General features: G+C 36.6%; 1 protein-coding gene across 1 annotated transcript in view; it reads left to right on the top strand.

Moving 5' to 3' along the window:
• The window catches only part of Xpr1 (xenotropic and polytropic retrovirus receptor 1), a 125,138-nt gene that overhangs the window by 58,916 nt on the left and 43,496 nt on the right, over positions 1-22,726 (top strand). The window contains exons 4-6 of the mRNA XM_042674554.1: positions 17,032-17,255; positions 19,198-19,347; positions 19,817-19,900. Of these exons, the coding sequence (XP_042530488.1) occupies positions 17,032-17,255; positions 19,198-19,347; positions 19,817-19,900 (458 nt within the window). The remainder of the gene's footprint in view (positions 1-17,031; positions 17,256-19,197; positions 19,348-19,816; positions 19,901-22,726) is intronic.

Raw genomic sequence — 22,726 nt, 5'->3', positions numbered from 1 at the left:
ATTTTGACTTAGGCTGATGTTATGCTTATTCACTGCCTAGAACACTCCTGCCTAGAACATTCCAGAGTGGCACTTACAAAATGCCCTATGGTCTGAGAGAAAAATATTAGAACTTCTGTTTATTTTGTTTCTGTGTTGAAATGTACAAATATACATTAGTAAGCAGTAATTTTATAATGAAAAAATAACCTCAAAAACTCTGCTGTAGAACACTGCCTTTAAGTATCACCATTCCTTTGATATCTAGTTGATACTCAGATAATCTATTTCATGAAAATAGAATCAAAGCAAAGCCAGTTAGGTTCAGAGGCACATTTTATTCAGATTGTGGAAAAACCTTACATACAATGAGTATCACGCTGCTGAATTTCCATCCCTAATAACTAGAATGCCTTTTAGATGTATTGATCTATTCCTTGAACAGTAATAGATTTCTTCATCTGTTTCCCATTGTTAATAATGCAATAATACCACATACTAGGTAGGTTTTCAAGAAAACTGGCTTGTTTCTGAAGGTCCAAGGTAAAACAACTCTATGTGTTAAAGGTCTTCTTGCTTGCAGAGTTCTGAGGCAATACAAAATATCACTTTGAAGCAAGTGAGGCGCCATCCACATGTCTTCTAGTCTCTCTCCCCCTTAGTATTTAGTCCTGGGGCTCCATGCTGATGAATCTTAAACTAATCCTAATCACCTTCTAATGGCCCTGATTCTAACACTGTAATTAGATAAAGTCTCTTCCCACTTCATACCTAACAATGGGGATTAATCTGTACCATGACTTTTGGAGTGGACAGACCATAGCACTGAATGAACAAATTCTACTCTATAACTTTATTTAATATCAAAGGCCTAAAATTACTTTCTAGATTTTTCTTTCTTTGTTTAGTGTGAAAATTACATTCATACTACTAATATACTGTTATTAAATTAGAGGAGATTTTAGTTTTCTATTATTGCATATATAATATATATTTATATTTATTATAATAAACCAAATATTCTAGTGTGCTTTAGTCTAAGCATGAATAGTTTCATGGCTTTGTTAGCTTCTTTTTCAGAGAATGATTTTTTTCCTAGGTTTTTTACAACTACCAGAAGCATCTTACTAAGGCTAATTTATGTTATAGTGGGAGATGGAGAGAGGCAAAAAGCAATGAAAGGTTGCTTTCAAAAAGCAAGAGGCAGCTGGGTGCCAGTGGCTCACACCTGTAATCCTAGGTACTCAGGAGACTAAGATCTGAGGATCAAGGTTCAAAGCCAGCCCAGGTAGGAACGTTCATGAGACTCTTATCTCCAGTTAACTACCAGAAAACCAGAAGTGGCACTGTAGCTCAAGTGGTAGAGTGCTAGCCTTGAACTGAAGAACTCAGAGATAGCGCTCAGGCCCAGATCTGGTTCAAGCCCCATGACCTACTACCCACCCCCCACCTCCCCCTCAAAAAAACAAAAGCAAGAGGCTCAGCAGAGTGCTATTGGTTTGGGTTTGTAATCCTGGCTACTTAGGAGGCTGAGATCTGATGATTGTGCTTCAAAGCCAGCCCAGATAGGGTAGTCTGTGAGATTCTTTATCTCCAATTATAGCTGGAAGTAGAGCTGTGGCTAAATTGGTAGAGTGCCAGTCTTGAGCATAAAAGCTAAAGAACAGTGCTTTAGCCATGATTTTAAGCCCCATACTGGCACAAAACAAAGGCAAGAGGCTAAAGCCCAGTGATAGCATTGTTCATCTGAGTCACTATTTTTGCAAAATGAATCTTCTTCTAAGATCTAGTATAAAATAATGCATTCTACTTTAATACCTATTTGTATTAACTGATCTCTTGTCTGTTGATTGAAAATTTAGACTCCTGACTCCCAATCTGAATTTACTCTATCAATGTTTTGTTTTACCTTGGATGACTTAGTTGCCCTTGTTTTAGTCTAATGTTCTGATGACCATACTCATTGCCTAAGGTTGCTCTTCTTTAAAATAGTCTCTAAGCCATGTCTCTCAGTATTTTTTTTTTTTTTTGTTTTTAGTACTGGGGGTTGAATTCAGGGATAGCTCATGGTAGGCAAGTATTCTACCACTTAAGCTATGCCCCAGCCATTTTTGGCTTCATATGTTTTTCAAATAGGGTACAGTGCATTTTTTCCTGGGGCTAGCCCCAGACTCTGTCTTCCCTATCTCTGCCCCTGGAATAATTGAGATTGGAGGTGTATACAACCATAGCCAGCCTCTATCCCATCTTTTCATTTTTGCTCCTCTACTCCTTTAACATCTGTTTTTTCATCTCACGTAGTTCATGTTCCTTAGTTCCTTCATTTTCAGTCACTAATGCCTGTTCCATAAACAATTACTTTTCCTCATTTACCCATTTTATCTCCTATGTTTTCAGTCCCTTTACCTCCATTCCATTATTTACCCCCATTGACTGCTTAGATAACAGCAGGGCAAATTGGAACTTTTATAAATTCATTGCTTAAAACTGCCTATGGGTCCTCATTGAGTTTTTTCCTCCTTATTCTTTAAAGTGCCTTCTACTGAATTAATTTTTGTTTTTGCACTTGGTGGTGGTGGTCATGGGGCTTGAACTCAGTGCCTGGGGTCTGTCCCTAATTTTTTGTGCTCAAGGCTAGTGCTCTGCCACTTTGAGCCACAGCTCTACTACTAGTTTTCTGGTAGTTAATTAAAGATAAGAGTCCTATGGACTTTCCTGCCTAGGCTGGCTATGAACTGTGATCCTCATATATGCCGACCTTCTGAGTAGCTAAGATTACAGGCATGAGCTACGAGCACCTTGCTTGAATTCTTTCCCCTCCTCCTCTTCTGTTTTCTCTTTGCAGTGCTGGGGATCATATCCAAGACCCTAAGCATTCTAGGCAAGTGCTTTTGCACTGAGCTACATTCTCTAACCCTTCTTCAAAATTCTTTAAGCCCATGATTTTTCCCTATATGCTCATCATACCCCTTGTTTTAAAATAAAAATAACCAACTCTTGTTTACATATAATACCATGCATATATATGCCACCCCTTCTACCCCTCTCACTCTTACTTATTTTTCTTCAATTTTTGTAGAATAGATATCCTTCTTCATTCTGACCAGATTCAATTCTTTGAGGCTTTGCTCCAGTAATGAATAGATGTTCTTATCTCCCCCCCCACACCTTTTTTTTTTTTAAATTGGTTCAGTCTTTGGGCAAACCATCCTTTCAAACAAAAAGTAAATAAGCAAACTTTTAAATTTTGTTCTCTTTTTTTTTTTCTTGATCGGTCATGGGGCTTGAATTCTGGCCCTAGATGCTGTCCTTTAGCTCTTCAGCTCAATGCAAATGCCTTACCGCTTTAGCCACAGCGCCACTTCTGGTTTTCTGGTGGTTAATTGGAGATAAGAGTCTCATGGAGTTTCCTGTCCTGCTGGCTTTGAACCGAGAGCCTCAGATCTCAGCCTCCTGAGTAGCTAGGATTACAGGCGTGAGCCACTGGCACTCAGCTTCTTCTCCTCATTTTATCTGGGATTCCTTACTAGGCACAGAGAATAGTTTATACAGATAGAGGACCATGAAAAGTCATGGTGCATATTCATGCCCTTTTCACTAGATTACAGGTACCTAAAATACAGAGACAAAATAAAAATATGATTTGAAAGCATACCAATGAATATATCTTCTTCAAGGGAAAAACATACAAGAGAAATGACAGTGTTCTAAGGACAAAGATACCTTCTACAACTAGAAGGTAGAAGGATAAATAGGATAAAGCAATATAGACACACACACATACACACACACAGAACTGCCAGGAGGAGTGGCTCATGCTTGTAATACTTCATACTTGTAATATTAGGAAGCTGAGGTCTGGAAGATCAGAATTGGAAGCAAGTCATGGCAGAAAAGAGATTTCTTAAGAGATTTCATCTCTAACAACAACAAAAAAAGGACAAGAGATTCTATCTCCAACAAAAGTAACCAAAAAGCCAGGCTAGTGGTGTAGCTCTAGAGGTAGAGAGCCAGCCAAGCCAAGCAAACAAGCCCAGAGAATGTAAGGCCCTGAGTTGAAACCATGGTACAAAAAAAAAAAAGAAAAGGAGAGGGGAAAAAAAGAAGTTGAAAGATGAAAGGTTTTTTGTTTTGTTTTTGTCAGTCGTGGGGGCTGAACTCTGGGCATGAGCACTGTCCCTCAGCTCTTCATCTCAAGGCTAGTGCCCTACCACTTGAGCCACAGTACCACTTCCAGCCTTTTCTGTTTATTATATGGTACTGAGGAATTAAACCTACAGCCTCATGCATGCGAGGCAAGCACTCTACCACTGAGCCACCTTCCCAGCCCAAGAGGAAGGTTTTTGCATTAGAAAGAACCTAAGTTAAGAAAAGAGTATTAGATATGATCAAAGGTTGAAAATGAAAAATATACAAGATCAAGTTTATTGGCATTTTCTTTAACTGTGATGTTTTTTGGAAGAATCTCTGATCCCAATTCTAAATGGATGATTTATTTTACAGAACAGATAATGGTTCTTGACTCACAAACAAAAATAAATACCTATTTTTGGCAATAGGTCATTTTTGTATTTTGAGTTATCAGAAGAAATGATGTAAACTTGTTCAACTACTTTGGAAAGCAGTATGGAACTTTCTCCAAAACACTAAACATAGAACTAGCTTATAATCCACCAGTTACACTCTTAGTCATTTACCTAAGATACAGTAAGGCTGCCTATACAATCGTGCTCATTGCATCACTATTCACCATAGCCAAGGTATGGAAGGAGCCCCCATGTTCCTTAACAGATGACTAGATCAAGAAAATGTGGTATATACACAATGGGATTTTACTCATGCATTAGAAAGAATATTGCATCATTTGCAAAGAAATGAAAGAATCTGGAAAAATCATGTTAAGTCAAGTTAGCCAGGCCTAGTTTGACAAAGGATATATAACACATGTGGAACCTAGAATTAATTTCTAAATATATAACTATATCAATCTAAATATATAAATTAGCACTTTGGGGTTATATTCAGATATACATAAACATATTAACCAAAATATGGTAGATCCAAGGGAGAACTCAAATGGTATAATTCCTTAGAAAGTATAACTCAAAGTCCAACAAAATAAACAGCAGGAAACAGGTATTCGAAAGAAGGGTTAAGGCCAAGGGGAGGGGAATAAATTAATGAAGAGAGCAAGTAGGGAGAGAAGGTAGTCATAAAATTCAAGGCATATCCTACAAAATTAAGAAAATTGAGAGAAGGAGAGGCACTGGGAGGGATGGGAGAAAATAAGGAAAGTGGTGACATTGATCAGATGCATTGTATTCATAAACTCCTTTATTGAGTGACAGCTGCTTTGTACAACTACTTAAAAATAAAATAAATATATCTACATTATGAACAGGTGCCTGCATATACAGATGTGCATGGTTTATGTATGTTTGTATGCATGTATGTGAATACACATGTATTCAAACAGTTTTTTTCATGAGACAATATTATCCTACTTGTAATGTTTTCTAGTGTTCATACTTTTCTATTTGTGTTTGATCTTTAACATGTTGGTCATGATCCATCCAGCCTATATTGGGTTACAACACTCAGGTTGAAAAATGATGAGCTAGGTCATGTCTCAAAAATAATTTTAGTCTAGATGTTATTAAAAATTTGGATACTGTGGTTTAATAATTTCCCTGTGTATATTGGCAGGACCATAAGAGTAACCTGATAGTCTGCAGACTGACTTTTTTTGCCAGGTCAGGAAGAGATAGGTAATATGAAGATAGAATTGGCAGAAACAGAATTTGGCACTTGGCTCTAAATAGTATCATTTATCTCCTTATTTAGCAGGTTGTCTGAAAGATTAGAGTTCTCTGTAGGAGGCTAGATGAAACTTCATACACAATAGAGACAAGCTTTTAAAAAAGAGAATGTAGTTCTGTAGCCAAGACTGACATTGAACCACGGATCCTTCTGCTTGAGGCCTCTTGAGTGCTGAGATTACTAACATCTTATGCTAGCTAACATATACCGATAAGTTAGGCTTACTAACCTGCCTCCATCTATTTATATATTACAAGTTAGCTAAAAATGGTCTGTTTTAAAGTAACATGTTCTTTATTTTTTAAATTATTTTATGTAGTTGTACAGAGGAAAGTGACATATATTATTGACTAGCTAACATATACCGATAAGTTAGGCTTACTAACCTGCCTCCATCTATTTATATATTACAAGTTAGCTAAAAATGGTCTGTTTTAAAGTAACATGTTCTTTATTTTTTAAATTATTTTATGTAGTTGTACAGAGGAAAGTGACATATATTATTGACTAAAACCTTAAATGCCCCCCATAATATATTCTTTATTGGGTCTGTTTTCTTTTATCATTTTTATAAAGGTGATATACAGAGAGGTTATAGTTACATATGTCAGGTAATGAGTATATTTCTTTTTTAAAAAAATTATTAACTCTTCCCTCTTTTTGTCCCAGTTTTTCCTTCCTGTCCCCTCTCCCCAACAAGTTATATAGTTCATTGGTTCATTGTCAACTGTTACATTTGTTTCTAAACATACTTTAAAAAAAAAAAACAGAATTAAGTGATAGTTCTGTCATCAGCTAATTACTTTGAATCTTTGAATCCTAAAAATTTTTGAATTTTTTTTGTTTATGTTTTTTGCTTTTTGAATATTTTACCGTTTAACCTTCCTAGGTCTTATTCTATTTAGGTGAAAAACATAGCACATTGATTCACAGCCATCTTAGGATTCTATTTTTATTTAAATAGTTGTAGAAAGGAGTTTCCCATTCAACAAATCATTTTAAAAGTACATCTTGATGGATATTACCACCTTAATCATTATTCCTGCATGTTATTTTTAAGCATACATTTAACATATAAGAGATTGTTTGCTATATCTCCATGCACTCATACAGTGTACTTTGATCATATTCTCCCCTTTTTACCTTTTTCCACCACTTCCTCCCACTTTTTTCTTTTGTCGGTCCTGGTGCTTGAACTCTGGGTCTAGGTGCTGTCTCTCAGCTCTTCAGCTCAAGGCAAGCGCTCTACAAGTTGAGCCACAGTGCCACTTCTGGTTTTCTGAGTCGTTTATTGGAGATAAGAGTCTCACGGAGTTTCCTGCCCAGGCTGGCTTTGAGCTGCAATCCTCAGATCTCAGCCTCCTGAATAGCTAGGATTACAGGTGTGAGCCACAGAGGCCCAGCAGCACCCCTTCCCCTTTTCTCCTCTTTTTTTCCTCTTAAAATTTTAATTTCATTATGCTATTTTATGCATGCTTATGAAGTATTTGGGTCATATTGATCTCTGCCTCACCCTTTGCCTTCCCTTTTTTCCTTCTAATTGGTTCCTCCTTCCAAAGTGTACCCCTTTCACATTTGTGTCATTTGACAGGGAGTTGATTACTGCACTTGAACATCAGGCCTTGTACTCTTGTTTGTCTTTTTTTGTATATGGCTAGCACTCTATTATTTGAGCTACATCTCTGCTTCCTAGTTGTAGATAAGTCTTAGATTTGGCTGCCTGGACTGGCTTTAAACCCTGATTTTCAGTTCTCAGGCTACTGAGTAGCTAAGATTATAGGGCTAACCCACCAGCACTCAGTTCATGTCATTTCTTTTTAGGTCTAGATTTCCTCATATGAGGGAAACCTTGAAATATTTGCTTTTCTGAGTCTGCTCATTTTGCTTACCATTACTATCTCCAGTTCTATCCATTTTCTAACAGAGGACGTGATTTCATTTTTTTTCATGATTAATAATAATCTGTGTATGTGTGAGTGTGTGCGTGCATGCGCGCTCGTGTGTGTGTGTGTGTGTGTGTGTGTGTGTGTGTGTGTGTGACATTGTCTTTCTCCATTTCTCAGCTACTGGGCACTTAGGCTGATTCTGTTACTTGGCTATTAAGAATAGTGCTGCAGTAAACATAAGTATGCAGTTATCTCAATTGTATGCCAATGTTCATTCATTTGGATATATGCTCAGGAGTGGTACAACACAATCCTATGGTAGTTTTACTTTTAGTTTTTTGAGGACCCAACATACTGATTTCCATAATGATTACTTAAGAGTAGTCATATTGTTCAGTATTTAGGAACCTGTGTAAGTTAGCTTATTCTTACTTATTTCTAGGCAGTTCTGGGATTTGAATTCTATTCCTCAACTTGTTTGCTTGGCTGGTGCTCTTATCATTAGAACCACACCTCTATTCTGATTTTTGCTGGTTATTTTGGAGATGTTGTCTCACAGACTTTTGGGCAAGCCTCAAACAGTGATCTTCCCAATCTTGGCCTCATGAGTAGCTAGGAATAAAGGCATGAACCACTGGCAGCAGCTATTTTTTATTTTTTATTGGGCATGTATTTATCTTTATAGGTAAAAGTCTTTCAAAATTGGAGATCATGAGAGAAGAGAGTTTTAGAAAGGCTAGTCCTAATTTCCTTGATGAACATAGATACAGAAATTCTCAAAGTATTTGCAGACCAAATTTACTATCATATTACAAAGAGTGTAGAGTGATTAATTTCATTCCATCAGTGCAAGGATACTTAAACAAAAAACAGTAAATGTCATGTACCTAATAAATAGAATCAAGAGCAAAAATTACATCACGTCAGTAGATGCAGAATAGGGCTGGAGGCATGGCTGAAGGGGTAGAGTACCAGCTGGAGTGGAAAAAACTGAGCAGAAGCTCTAAGCCCTGAGTTCAAGCCCTGGTACTAGTATGTACATACAGAAGATACAAGCAAGCCTATGATAAAATTCAATATTTCTTCATAATAAAAGACATGGAGAATCTAGGAATATAAGAACCTGTATCAACATAATAAAAACTTACGCTTATCTTATTTTTATGAGATTCTTATCTCCAATTGACCACCAGAAAATGGAAGTGGGATTGTGGCTCAAAGTGGTAGAACACTAACCTTGAGCAAAAGAGCTCAGGGACGGCACTTAGGCCCTCAGTTCAAGCCCCAGAATCCACTAACTAACTAACTAAATAACTAAATAAATAAATAAATAAATGCATTTTGAAAATAGGAAAATAGAAAGGTGTCTCCTTTCTGTACTAGTTTTCAGTATAGTTCTTGAAATCCTAGCAAGAGCCTTAAATAAGGGAAATACCTTTTTGTAGATGTTATACTTAAAAGACTCATGACCACCTGAAGACCAGTAAATCTGTTAAACACTTTCAGTTAAGTAGCAGGGTACAAAGTCAACAAACAAACAAGTAACTTTACTGTATGTCATTAATGTGCTCACACTGAAGAAGAAATCAGCCAGCCATAATGAAAATTAATAAATAGGTAGGATCCTGCTGTATCATTTCTGGACGTATATCTAAAAGAATATACTTCAGTATACAGTAGAGTTATCTATTTTATTGCAGCTCTGTTCACAATAGCTAAGTAGCTAATCAGCCTATATGCTTATTGGACAATGAATGGATAAAGAAAATGAGAAATATAGATACAGATATAGGTAGATATATGTACACACATATGCATACCACACACAGGCATACACATTCATAAACAATGGAGTATTGTTCAAACATAAGAATCACATTTATGTCGTTTTCTGGAATATGGGTAGAACTGGAGAATCATCTTGTTAAGTGAACTAAGCCAGACTTACAAGTATCGCATGTTTTTATCTCATGTAGTATTTTGGGAGGAATGAAAAGGTAAGAAATTACAAAGGGATCTGTTAGTGTATGAAAGAGGATAAGGGGGAGAAAGGATACAAGCGGTTATAGAAAGAGTGAATATGATCAAAATATGTTATATTTGTATATGAAAATGTCATACTAAGAGCTATTACTTTTTATAATAAATATATGCTAATAAAGAAGTGCCTTCAACTGGAATTATAAATTCTGTTTAAATTTTGGAAAGGAAAAAAGAGTCTTTGGGGGTAGAAAAATTACTAATACATGACCTAGCATGTTCTCTTAGGTCTTTGAGGTATACAATTTCAGCTGGTAAAAATTCCAGGTGACGTAATATTTCAGTTGCATATAATATAACAAAATTAACCATCTTGACTCATCTATGATGGGCCAACTTTCTTACATGCTTACTTTATATTTGAATTAACACTGTGTTAGGTCTATAAATTGAATCAAGAGGATAGAGGATAATAATATCTCAATAAAATGCAAACAATAAAAATAGTCTGAGATTATAACTTACTTTAAAAAAATTTTTCTTCCATGCCAGGTGCTGGTGGCTCATGCCTGTAATCCTAGCTACTCAAGAAAGCTAAGATCTGAGGATCCCGGTTTGAAGCCAGCTTGGGCAGGAAAATCCATGAGACTCTTATCTCCAATTAACTACCAAAAAACTAGAAGTGGAGCTGTGGCTCTAGCCTTGAACACAAAAGCTCAGGGACAGCACCTGAGCCCAGCATTCAAGCCCCAGGACCAGGAAAGAAAATTTCTTCAATTGTATAACAATACAATAGTCTTATTCTTGTAAAAATAGATAAACTTGATAGGAGAAAAAGATCTTGGTTTTTTTCCTCTTTTTTTTTTTGGCAGTAATGGAGTTTTGAATTCAGGGCCTATGCTCACTAGACTGATGTGATACTGCTGAGCTACACCTCCAGCCCTGTTTTTCACTGGTTTTCTAGGATAGCTCCCCTTCTGCCTGAGCCTGAATATCTCCATGCTTATTGTAGGCTTTCTGTCTTTCTGGAATTACAGACATATATCACTGAATCCAGATTCCCTTCTTTGGGAGATGGAGTCTCACAGACTTTTCTGCCCAGGCTGTTCTGTAGATCTCAGCCTCCTGTGTAGCTTAGAATGATAGGTATGCACCACTAAACCCAGTTACAATTTGAGAAGAGTATGGGTCAATGGTCCTCCTGTTCTCAACCTCCCCAGTAGCTATATTACAGGCACAAGCCACTAGGGATGTTTTGCTAATTCTCATTTTAGGCCTTTGAGGGACACATAAGTGCTTTGAAATCTCCTGAGTGGTTATTAGAATTTTTTTAGTTTAATTTTATTGTCAAGGTGATGTACAGAGGGGTTATAGTTACATAAGTAAGATAATAAGTACATTTCTTATTGAACTTTTTACCCTCTCCCTCATTTTTCTCCCACTTTCCCTCCCCTCCGGCTCCCCCTCCTCCTCAGTCTTCCTCCCAAATTGTACAGTTCATTTCCAGCATGTCTTGTGAGTATCGCTGTTGCATAGGTGTTCCCCCTTTGTCTTTGTCTCACCATTTTGTTGTTCCCCTTCCTTTCCCTAATTCAAATAAATGCATATACAAGACACAGGGTACCAAAATTTTAAAAAAAAACAACAGTTACATCAGGGGATAAACTAAAGGGAAGAAAAAAATTAAAGAAAAAAGAAATAACTTCATGCAGTACATTAAAAACAACAACAAAAACCCTCTTGTTTCCATATCTTGGAGTTCGTTTCTGTTAGCATCATTTTATATGGTCATATGCACATAGTTATTGAGCTATTGTGATCCTCTGCTAGATCTAGACATATACTGATTATTTACAAATGAGGGAAATCATGGAGCCTATGTTTCTTTGTATCTGGCTTACTTCACTTAATATGACTTTGTCCAAGTCTTTCCATTTCCTTACGAATGAGGCCATGTCATTCTTTCTGATGGAAGCATAGAATTCCATTGTAGATGGATAGATCGATCGATCGATCGATCGATCGATCGATAGATAGATAGATAGATAGATAGATAGATAGATAGATAGATCGATCACATTTTCTTGATCCATTCATCTACTGAGGAGCATCTGAATTGGTTTTGTATCTTAGCCATGGTAAATAATGCTGCAGTGAACATAGTTTTGCTGGTAGCTTAAGAAATAACTGCCCAATGAAGAAGTGGGCTAAAGAATTAAAAAGAGACTTCTCTGAAGAGGAAATAAAAATAGCCAGTAGATCCATGAAGTAAATGTTCAGCATCTCTGGCCATAAAAGAAATGCAAATCAAAGCCACACTGAGATTCTACCTCACCCCAGTTAGAATGGCCCTTATCAAGAAAATAAACAATAGTACATGCTGGTAGGGGATGTGGTCAAAAAGGAACACTACTGTACTGTTGGTGGGAATGTGAAATGGTTTAATCACTCTGGAAAGCAGTATGGAATTTCCTTAAAAGAATACACATAGAACTACCCTATGATCAGTAATCCCACTCCTGTTTTTATTTTTTTAAGTTTATTTACAGATTTGCATTCATAGATCAAAGTACTTTTTTTTTCTTTTTGATGCCAATATTGGGACTTGAACTCAGGCTTAAGCACTGTTCCTGAGCTCTTTTGTTCATGGCTAGTGCTCAACCACTTGAGCCACAGCTCCACTTCTGGCTTTTTGTGGTTAATTGGAGGGAAGAGTCTGTTGGACTTTTCTGCCTGTGCTAGCTTTAAACTGTGATCCTCAGATCTCAGCCTCCTGTGTAGCTAAGATTACAGGCGTGAGCCACTGATGCCCAGTTTTTAATCTGGATATGGAAAAGCATTCTCATTGCCAAATAGAGTTGGACACCTGGTCCAAAGTAATGGTTGTCATCCCTTTTAAAACTATTTTAAAAAGCTTTTACCTTAACTAATAATGTTGAATGTGACTTTTTCAAATCACATGTTTATGTGATTTGATCCCTTATTTCTATTCAAGGATTCTCATGTGCTACTGTAGATAGTTAGGCCTTGAAGAAAAGAATCATTAGTTTAAAGAAAGGAACAAAATAAGTGTAAATTTTTATTTCTCTTGTTTTTGTGAATTACTATGCATTTTTCCCTATTTGTTCTTTTATTCAACAAGTACAGATTAAACCTACTACAGATACTTCTCAACTGAAAAATGAGTACTTTTAATAAGTGTAATTAAGTTGAAAATAGCCTAAGAGTTTAAATTGCATTTAATACACCTAACCCACCACCAATCCTATACTTAGCCTAGCCTGCCTTAAATGTGCTAAGGACATTATATTACATTTAGGTTGGTCCAAATTACTTTATAACACAAAACCTATTTTTATAGTAAAACATGTTAAATAACTTTTGTTGTTTGTGTGGTTGATTGGGAGCTGTGGCTGCTGCTGCCTATTATTGCAAGAAGGTATAGAGCACATACTTTTAGTGTGAGGTAAGATCAAAATTTCAGTTTCTAATGAATGTATATCACTTTCTCATAATCAAAAGGCAACACATGTGTGCAAGTTAGTGTAAGTCAAGGACCATCTTTATATGCTAGCTCTGATACGAAAGTGATGATAGCCCCCACAACAATTTGGACTAGAATGTTAATAGCAGCATTATTTGTGTAGGTTAAAAAGAAGCTTGAAGAAGCCAAGAGCTGGTGACTCAGTCTTGTAATCCTAGCTACTCTGGAGGCTGTGCTAAAGATTGTAGTTCAAAGCCAGTCAGGTCAGGAAACTCCATGAGATTGTTTATCTCCAGTAAACCACTCTCAAGTGGTAGAGCACTAGCCTTGAGCAAAAGAAGCTCAGAAACAGAGGCTAGGCTCAAGTTCAAGCTCCAGGACAGACAAAAAAAGAAGAAGCTAAAAAACAATATAAATACCCACCAGCTGATGAATATTTAAACAAATGTGCTATATATCCACACAGTGAGATACTGTTGGAAAAATCTGCTACAAAATGAATGAACCTCAAAATCATGCTAAATAAAGGAATCAGACACAAAACATTACATATTACATGGTTCCTTTATATGAAATATCCACAAAATACAAATTTGTAGAGACAACAGGTAGATCTGTAGTTGCTCAAGATTGGAAGTAGAGGTGAAGACTGACAGCCATTTGCTATGATGGAAGTATATGCAGTGATGAAAATGTTGCATAGTTGGATTGTGGTGATGAATTATACAACCCTATAGATGGACCAATAATCATTAAATTCATTAAATTATTAATCATTAAATTGGAATTCAACAGTAGTTGAATTCTATAGTATATAAGTTATACCTCAAAAAGGTATTAAAATTTCATTACAAAAGCACAGATAAGGATTACAAAAGTATTACCTTTAGAAAGCTCACAGCTATTTAATGAAGGAAACATGTAAAGGAGAAATTAGTGTCATATGCATGTATGTAGATTGCTCCAGGAAAACTCTCAGGAGGAAACTTCAAATTGTGCCAAGAGAGTTGTTAGGAAAGAAAGGCTTTATATAGAAATCAGTATTCAAGGTTAGCTTTCAAAATGAGTAAGGAACTTGCCAGATGAAGAGGCATTTGTATCCATTTCTTGGACTTCTTGCATTTTCAAATGCATGTAATCAGAAAAGCATATGTTTTGATAGTTCTGACTATGGAAATGAACCTAAGTAAACTTATATATTGTTCCTTAACATTATAAAACTTGATCACTCAGATATGCTATTTTGGCTTTTTAATTAGCATAGTAACATAGTTGACTTGGAATCAATTTAGTTTTTCATTTTATATATATATATATATCTGTGTTGGTTATATATAATAATATTGTTAAATTATTATTAATACTTTTCAGATGGTTACCTAGTGGTTAGGACATAAAGACTTGTGTGAAAGAAAAAAATGCTAAAACTAAAATGTGTCATGACCCAAGAAAGAACCAGAAATTTCAGTGCTGTTTTAATAATATGGATAATAAGACAGTTTATAACTTGTATCAAAAGGACTCTAAGAATTTATATAAAATCACATCAATTTCAATATGAGTTTGAAGAAATGTGTTCTGTTTCTTGCAGTGTAGAAGACTGCAAAGAAATCCTAACAACCTTTCACTTTAATACACTAAAATCCTGTGTAAAAATATTGTAAAAATTGCTCAGTAATATCAAGTAAAAGTCTGATTCCCTAGTTTCCAGGCATAATATTCCTGTTCCTATTGTGATTCAGTAAAGTACTTTTGCTTTTGAAAAGAATCAGTCACTTTAACCAATAAGCTGCTTTGCCTTTTGGAACTATGGTATGAGGATACCCCAATGGCCAAGTAGATATCTCACCTTCCAATTTAGTAGAGCTAGCTGATTGAGAACTAACCAACAGGCAGAACTCACATTGTAGGATGAGAAACCAAAATTACGTCAGTGATTATTAGGCATGCAAATGAGAGGAGCCACTTTTGCTTCCATTGCTTGATTCCTAGTTTGTGTATTGGGGTTATGGTGGAGCTGAGCTGGCACCATATAATGATCTCCTTGTTATATCCTGTAAAACAGCACTTTCAGCTGGGCGCTGGTTGCTAATCCTAGCTAATCAGGAGACTGACATCTGAGGATCATGGTTTGAAGCCAACCTGGGCCAGAAAGTCCGTGGGACTCTTACTTCCAGTAAAATACATAAATAAATAGATAAATAAATAAATAAGGTCTAGGAATATGGCTTAGTGGTAGAGTGCTTGTCTAGCATGCATGAAGCCCTGGGTTCAGTTCCTCAGTACCATATAAACAAAAAACTGGAAGTAGTGCTGAGGCCTGAGTGGTAGAATGCTCAAGAACAGTGCCCAGGCTCTGAGTTCAAGCCCCAGGACTGGCAAAAAAAAAAAGAGAGAGAGAGAGAGAGAGCTTTAATTGGAGCTGTGGCTCAAATGATAGAGCATTTGCATTGAGCAGGAACAGTGCCTAGGCCCTGAGTTCAAGCCCCAGGACCAGTAAAAACAAAAATAATAACACTTTCAGAGTTTTGTCTCCCAAACCCAACTTTACTAGGTCTTGCTATTCCGTTGATATGAGTCCATTGCCTATTACCTTTGTATGTAATGAGTACCTTGATCATAAATACTTCTATGTGAAATACTGTAATGGTGGATAAGGCAACCCTGAAGATGGTAGTACTAGCAGAAGTATATTGATGGGAAAAGCATATCCATGTCACAAATACATTTATTCTAGAGATATCAATCTCTCTCTCCTGCTTATAGAAGATAGCCAATACAATCTTCTCCTAGTTGCCTGTCTGGGCAGTCCCAGTAATATTACCATATCTGGGGATCAGTGCTGAACTCTGCTGTCTAGTGAGTAGCTATATTATTAAGTTTATAGTTGAGTACCTACATTATTGGATATGTAGCTGCATATGTAGTGCTAGAGTACTATATTGATTTGTTGCAGTGATGATGCCACATCTGGAAGGCTATCATCAGAGAGAACCTCCGCTTAAGTTTACAATTAAATCTTCATTTTCCAAGATTCATCTGACTTCTACACAAAGTAAACAGAGGAGTCAAATAACAGTGTTACATAGGTATCACTTCCCCTTGTCTTTTTTAAGTATCTGAAAATATGTTATAGTTATTATACTCAATATACTTTATCTTTTATGTATCTGGTTGTGTGACCATTTATAGTTTTGTCTTGATAGTGGAAAGGAATAGCACCTTCCACTTAGCCCTTTTTCTTACCTCTCAGTCAGAATCAGTTTCATCTCCTTTGGCCTACTACATTCTGGAATTGAGAAAGTTGCTGTAGGATGAGACTGTAGACCAACTTTCTTCTATTCACATCTAGGCTAGCAGTTTTGGGGGGAGGGAATTGTTAGAGATTGTAAGGCAGTATTACACCAAAATAATTTTCTTTTTTTTTGGGGGGGGGGGGGTCCGGTCACGGAGCCTGAACTCTGGGCCTGGGCGTTGTCCCTCAGCTCTTCAGCTCAAGGCTAGCGCTCTACCACTTGAGCCACAGCGCCACTTCCGGCTTTTGTCTTTTTGCTTATGTGGTGCTGAGGAATCGAACCCAGGGCCTCGAGCATGCAAGGCAAGCGTTCTACCACTGAGCCACCTTCCCAGCCCACCAAAATAATTTTCATATCCAGTTCTGAATAGTACATGTAACATTCTTCCTAGAAATTCTAGAATAGCAAACTAGTATAATTAGTAAAAACTCAGAAGTCAGTAAGAACTCATTATCTTTTTTTTTCTCACTTGTAGGATTTGAACTCATCGCCCTGTGCTTGCACTTGCCCATACCCTCATCTTTTTACCAGGTTTTTTTTCTTTTTCTTTTTTCTTAACTTAGTGCTTCTGTTTTATTTCTTATAGAAAAACTTGCAGAGGCTCAACGCAGGTTTGCTACACTTCAGAATGAGCTTCAGTCATCACTGGATGCACAGAAAGAAACCACTGGTGTTACTACATTGCGACAACGCAGAAAGCCGGTCTTCCACCTGTCACATGAGGAACGTGTCCAACATAGGAATATTAAAGACCTTAAACTGGCATTCAGTGAGTTCTACCTCAGTCTTATCCTGCTGCAGAACTATCAGGTACTTAACCTAAACAGTGTTGTTTTAAAATAATAGATAAATTCTAAGAAGACAAATTATCTTGAAGTATATTAAAAGCTTCCAAAAAGGAAAAAAAGTTATCATATGTCTATTCTTGGAATTTGTATTTTAGTGTGGGGTTCTTGGAATTTTTAGTGTTTTTTTAATTGGCCAAAACTATGTGCCAGATTTGACAAGAGCTGAAATTTTTTTTGTTTATTCATTTTTTTATTTTTGGCACTACTGAAGTTTAAACTCCATGCCTCATGCTTGCTAGGCAAAATCCTCTTACCTCATGAGCCACGCCATCAGCTCTTTTGCATTGGTCTTAAGAGCCTTGCTTCATGCCTGGGCTAACCTGTTCGTGATTTTCCAATTTGTGCTTTCCCCACATAAATAGGATGATAGGCATATGCCAGTACATCTAGCCATTGTTTTCAGCACAGTTTCACCATCATTTTTCTGAGGCTGATCTTGATCATGATTCCTTTTTTTAATATGATTCCCTGCATAGACAGACTGAGAGGCATATAGCCCTGTTCCCAGCCATTGGTTGAGATGTAGTCCTCTTTTTCTAATTGTTACTATACAGGTGATACACAGAGGGGTTACAATTGCATAAGTCAAGTAAAGAGTATATTTCTTTTTGGACAATGTCACCCCTTGCTCTCTCCCAGTTTTTCACTCCCATCCCCATCCATAGGTTGTATAATTCATTTGTGAGCACCATTGCTTCATTGTTCACCCTTTGTCCCTCCATTTCTGTGCTTCTTTCAGCTCCCAAAGACATATGAATGAACAAACAGAACAAAAAGGAAAGAAAACAAAAATGGCAAATAAAGAAAAAAGCCTGGCAACATTTTTGCCTAAGTTGGTCTTCCACATCTCCACTTCCCAAATAGCTAGAATGATAGGTTTCAGGCTCTGTGCCTTGTCAAGATTTCTTTCTTTTCTCTCTCTCTCTTTTTTTTTTGGCTAGCTTTTTGCTGGCTCTGTTTACTTGCTCTGTTGGTACTCTATACTTGAGGTACACCTCTAGCCTAGCTCTTCACGTTTCTTTTTTTCAATTGTTGTTTTCTCAGGGCCTGGGTACTGGCTCTGAGCTTCTTTTGCTCAAGGCTAGTGATCTACCACTTGAGCCATAGCTCCATGACTAGGCCAACTTGGAACTGTGATCCTCAGATCTCAGCCTCATGAGTAGCTAGGATTATGGATTCTAACAGACTTTTTTTTTTCTTCTCCTGTTGGCTTTGAAATATGATCCTCTGGATCTCAGCCTCTTTAGCCTTGTGTGGCTAGACTTACAGGTATGAGCCACCAGTATTCAAAAAGACCTCTATTTTTGGAGATGAGTTTTCTAAAACCTTTTGTACAATATTCAAGAGGTATCCTTGACTCAAGGAGTAACAATTTGCTTTCTATTTTTAAAAGCAGCTCTGATAGTTATATGTGTCTACTAAACCATTGTTGGCAATATAAGAACTCTTAATCAGTAATAAAATTTCCTCAAAAGTAATGGAATCATTGAAGAAAAACATGCTTCTCATTTTTAGCTGACCTTGTAGATATGGTCACTTCTATTGACTCTTTCATGCTCCTATCTTCAAACTTAGATGAGTGCAAAGGAAGTGGAAGTTACATACATGATTATCTCCCAGAAGCAAAGAACTACATAAATGTGTTAGTGCAGTGTAAATGGGTTAGTGCATTGCAAATGTTCTTTTGGCAATGCAGTAAGATAATAGAAGCTATTTTTGGAATAGTTGTACATAATAAAAGGGAAATTAAAATGTCTTAGTGATAACAAGAGTTTTATCTGTTTAGTAATGAATTCTTTTGTACTCAAACTTCGTTCAGCTCTCTCAAGGGTTAATGCTTATTGTTTTTCATACTCTTTAATGATGGTAGAAATTAATAATGTTTGTCTCTTTTTTTTCTATAGAATCTGAATTTTACAGGGTTTCGAAAAATCCTTAAAAAGCATGACAAGATTCTGGAAACATCTCGTGGAGCAGATTGGAGAGTGGCTCATGTAGAAGTGGCCCCATTCTATACGTGCAAGAAAATCAATCAGCTCATCTCTGAAACTGAGGTACAATAACCCTGTTTATTTACAATATATTTCATATTGATTTTTTTTGGGGGGGGGGTCCGGTTGTGGGGCCTGAACTCTGGGCCTGGGTGCTGTCCCTCAGCTCTTCAGCTCAAGGCCAGCGCTCCGCCACTTGAGCCACAGCGCCATTTTGGCTTTTTTCTTTTTGCTTATGTGGTGCTGACGAATCGAACCCAGGGCCTCAGGCATGCAAGGCAAGCGCTCTACCACTGAGCCACCTTCCCAGCCCTCATATTGACATTTTTTTAAAAAGCTCTGCTTTTCTGTTTACCTTTTATAAATAGTTGCTATCTTTAAATTCATGATTCTTTGTTTTCTCAATATACATCTATATTTAGAGTATATATGTATCTATATAAACTATATATAAGTTATATACATATAAGTATATACCTGTTTAGTATAGAATTATTTATAACATGTCAAAATTTAATAATTTGTTTTCTAGGCTGTAGTGACCAATGAACTTGAAGATGGTGACAGACAAAAGGCTATGAAACGGTTGCGTGTGCCCCCTCTGGGAGCTGCTCAGGTTAGTGTTTGCTAATAGAGGTTTGCTTGCTTTTCTCTATTTAAAATCTTACTTAATAACACAATCTAGTTGCTAGCTGGCTTCATTATCTTAAAAAAATTTTAAGCCAAAATTTATAAGTAGTTGCTGCTTTATTCTAGTTTTGTGTGTATGTGGGTTTTTTTTTTTAACTAGATGCCAAGAGCCAGGTCTGGTGGCACATGCTTATAATATTAGTACACAGGAAACTTGAGTCAGGAAGATCAAGAGTTCAAGGTCAGCCTGAGCTACATAACAAGACTGTCTAAAAATATTTTATTTTACTATTATAAAATACAAAACTGGTGAGATTTTTCTGCCTATGTACTGATGATCTATGGAGAAATTTCATCGACCATTAGAACTAATAAAAGAGTCTGGCAAGGGTGCCAATTCAATTACAATATAAGTTTACAAAAATTGGTTAGATTCCTGTATTTCAGGAAGAATAACTTTCCAATAATGCTCTTCATAAGACCATCAAACTATGAAATGGTTAGAAATAATTCTGACAGCCGGGTAACAGTGGCTCATGCCTGTAATCCTGGCTACTCCGGAGGCTGAGATTTGAGGATTGTGGTTCAAAGCCAGCCTAGACATGAAAGTCCACAAGACTCTTATCTCCAACAAACCACTCAGAAAACCAGAAGTGGTACTGTGGTTCAAGTGGTAGAGCTCTAGACTTGAGCTGAGGAGCTGAGGGACAGCACCCGAGCCCAGAGTTCAAGCCCCATGACCAACAAAAATAGGAAGAAAGAAAGAGAGAGAGAGAGAGAAAGAGAGAGAAAGAAAGAAAAAGAATTCTGACAAAACATGAAAGACAGTGAAAAATAAATATTGCTAAAATATATGAATGAAAACTTAAGTAAGAGACACATCATGTTCATGGGTATATTGTTAATCGAATATTTATAAGATTTTATTTCTTAAGTTGATTTATAGATACAACACAATCCAATTAAAAATTTCAGGCATTTTATGGGTATGTGTGTGTGTGCGCGCGTGCGTGTGCATGCATGTATAAATGTTGTAAACTAATTTTTAAAAATGTATATGGGAATGAAAAGAGCCAAGAATAGCCTGAACAATTTTGGAACCACTAAATTAAAAGATTAACATTATCTGGGATATTATTGAAGCTACAATAATCAATACAGTGTGGTATTAGTATAAAATAGACAGATATTTCTTTGAAACAAAATAGAGAGTCCAGTAACAGGCTAAAGTATTTAAGTATTTATGGACACTTAATTTTCAATACAGATACAAAGCAAGTAGGTGGAGAAACAAGAACGTTTTTAACAAATGGTGCTGGAACAATTGGATTCCATATTAAAAAAAGGCCTTTTCCATATTTCTCACATCATATATCTAAAGCTTCAAGAAGAAAATATGGAAGAAAGTCATCAGTGTCTTTGGATTATTCAGGGATTTCTTAGAAATAACTTCATCAGAATCACTTCATCAGAATTTAAAACATCTAGTCAAAAGATCCTGTTAAGAGAGTGAGAAGAAAACATTCAGTTAGGAGAAAATATTGCAAAAAGTATCTGACAAATGACTTTATAAAGAATTATACTATTCAAAAAATGACCCAGTTTAACAATGGGAAGGACTTGAGCTTCATCAAAGATGTACAGATGAAAAATCAGCATGCAACAAAGGTATTTAATGTCATTAAACAGTAGCGTCATGCAAATGAAAGCCACAGTGAGATAGACTAGAATGATTGGTGATGCTAAATGTTGAAGGAATTGGAACTCTTGTACGCTACTTGTGAAATAGAAAATGGAATGACCACATTAGTAAATAGCAAGTTTCCTAAACAATTAAGAGTTAAGTATTCACCTACCATATGACTAGCTATCACATTCCCAGGTATCTACCAAAACAAGTACAAGCATACATAAGGTATTGTATATGAATGTTGATAGTAATTTTAATTATTATAGCATACAACTGAAAACAACCCAAATGTCCTTCTGTAGATAATGGATAAAATATTTGAAGTAATTCTGTACAATGAAATACTACTCAGCAGTATCTATAAGTAAACTGCCCAGATGATTTGTAAAATAATTACTCTGAGGCACATTTAAAAAAAAAGAAAAAACAAGCCAAGTACTAGTTGTTCTTGCTTATACCTTAACTAGTTAGGAGGCTGAGATCCAGAGGATTATAGTGCAAAGCCACCTCAGGCAGAATAGTTAACTAGACTCCATCTCTAGAATAAGCAGCAAAAAGCAGGGCTTGAAGCCAGCCACAGGTGGCCACACCTATAATCCTAGCTACTCTGGAGACTGAGATCTGAGGATCTCAGTACAAAGCCAGCCAGGGCAGGAAAGTCTCTGTGAGACTCTTATCTATAATTAACTACTCAAAAACTGGAAGTGATGCTGTGGCTCAGGTAGTAGAGTGCTAGCCTAGCACAAAAAGGCTGAGGGACAGCACCCAGGCCCTATAGCCCACAAAAAGCAAGCAAGCAAGAGAGAAAGAAAGAAAGAGAGAGAAAGAGATAAAGAAAGAAAGAAAGATAGAAAGAAAGGAAAGAAAGAAGCAAACAGGGTTGAGGCATGGCTTAAGTGATAAAGCCCCAGCCTAACAAATTTGAGGTCCTGAGTTCAAACCCAGTACCACCAAAAAAATAAAAAGTATATATCATATGATTCCAGCAACCTTTACCCTTGAGCCATGCCTCTAGCATCTCTTTTTGTTAGTTATTTTTGAAATAGGGACTCTTCCCATTTCGGTGTGGACTATGATCTTTTCTATTTGTTCTTCCCTTTATTTCTTGGATTACAGGCACAT

This window comes from Dipodomys spectabilis, unplaced genomic scaffold (genome assembly GCF_019054845.1).
Source record: "Dipodomys spectabilis isolate Male_0828 unplaced genomic scaffold, ASM1905484v1 ptg000019l, whole genome shotgun sequence".
Classification (NCBI taxonomy): Eukaryota; Metazoa; Chordata; class Mammalia; order Rodentia; family Heteromyidae; genus Dipodomys; species Dipodomys spectabilis.
Note: the sequence above shows the minus strand (reverse complement) of the source record. Positions and strands in the feature narration are given on the sequence as shown.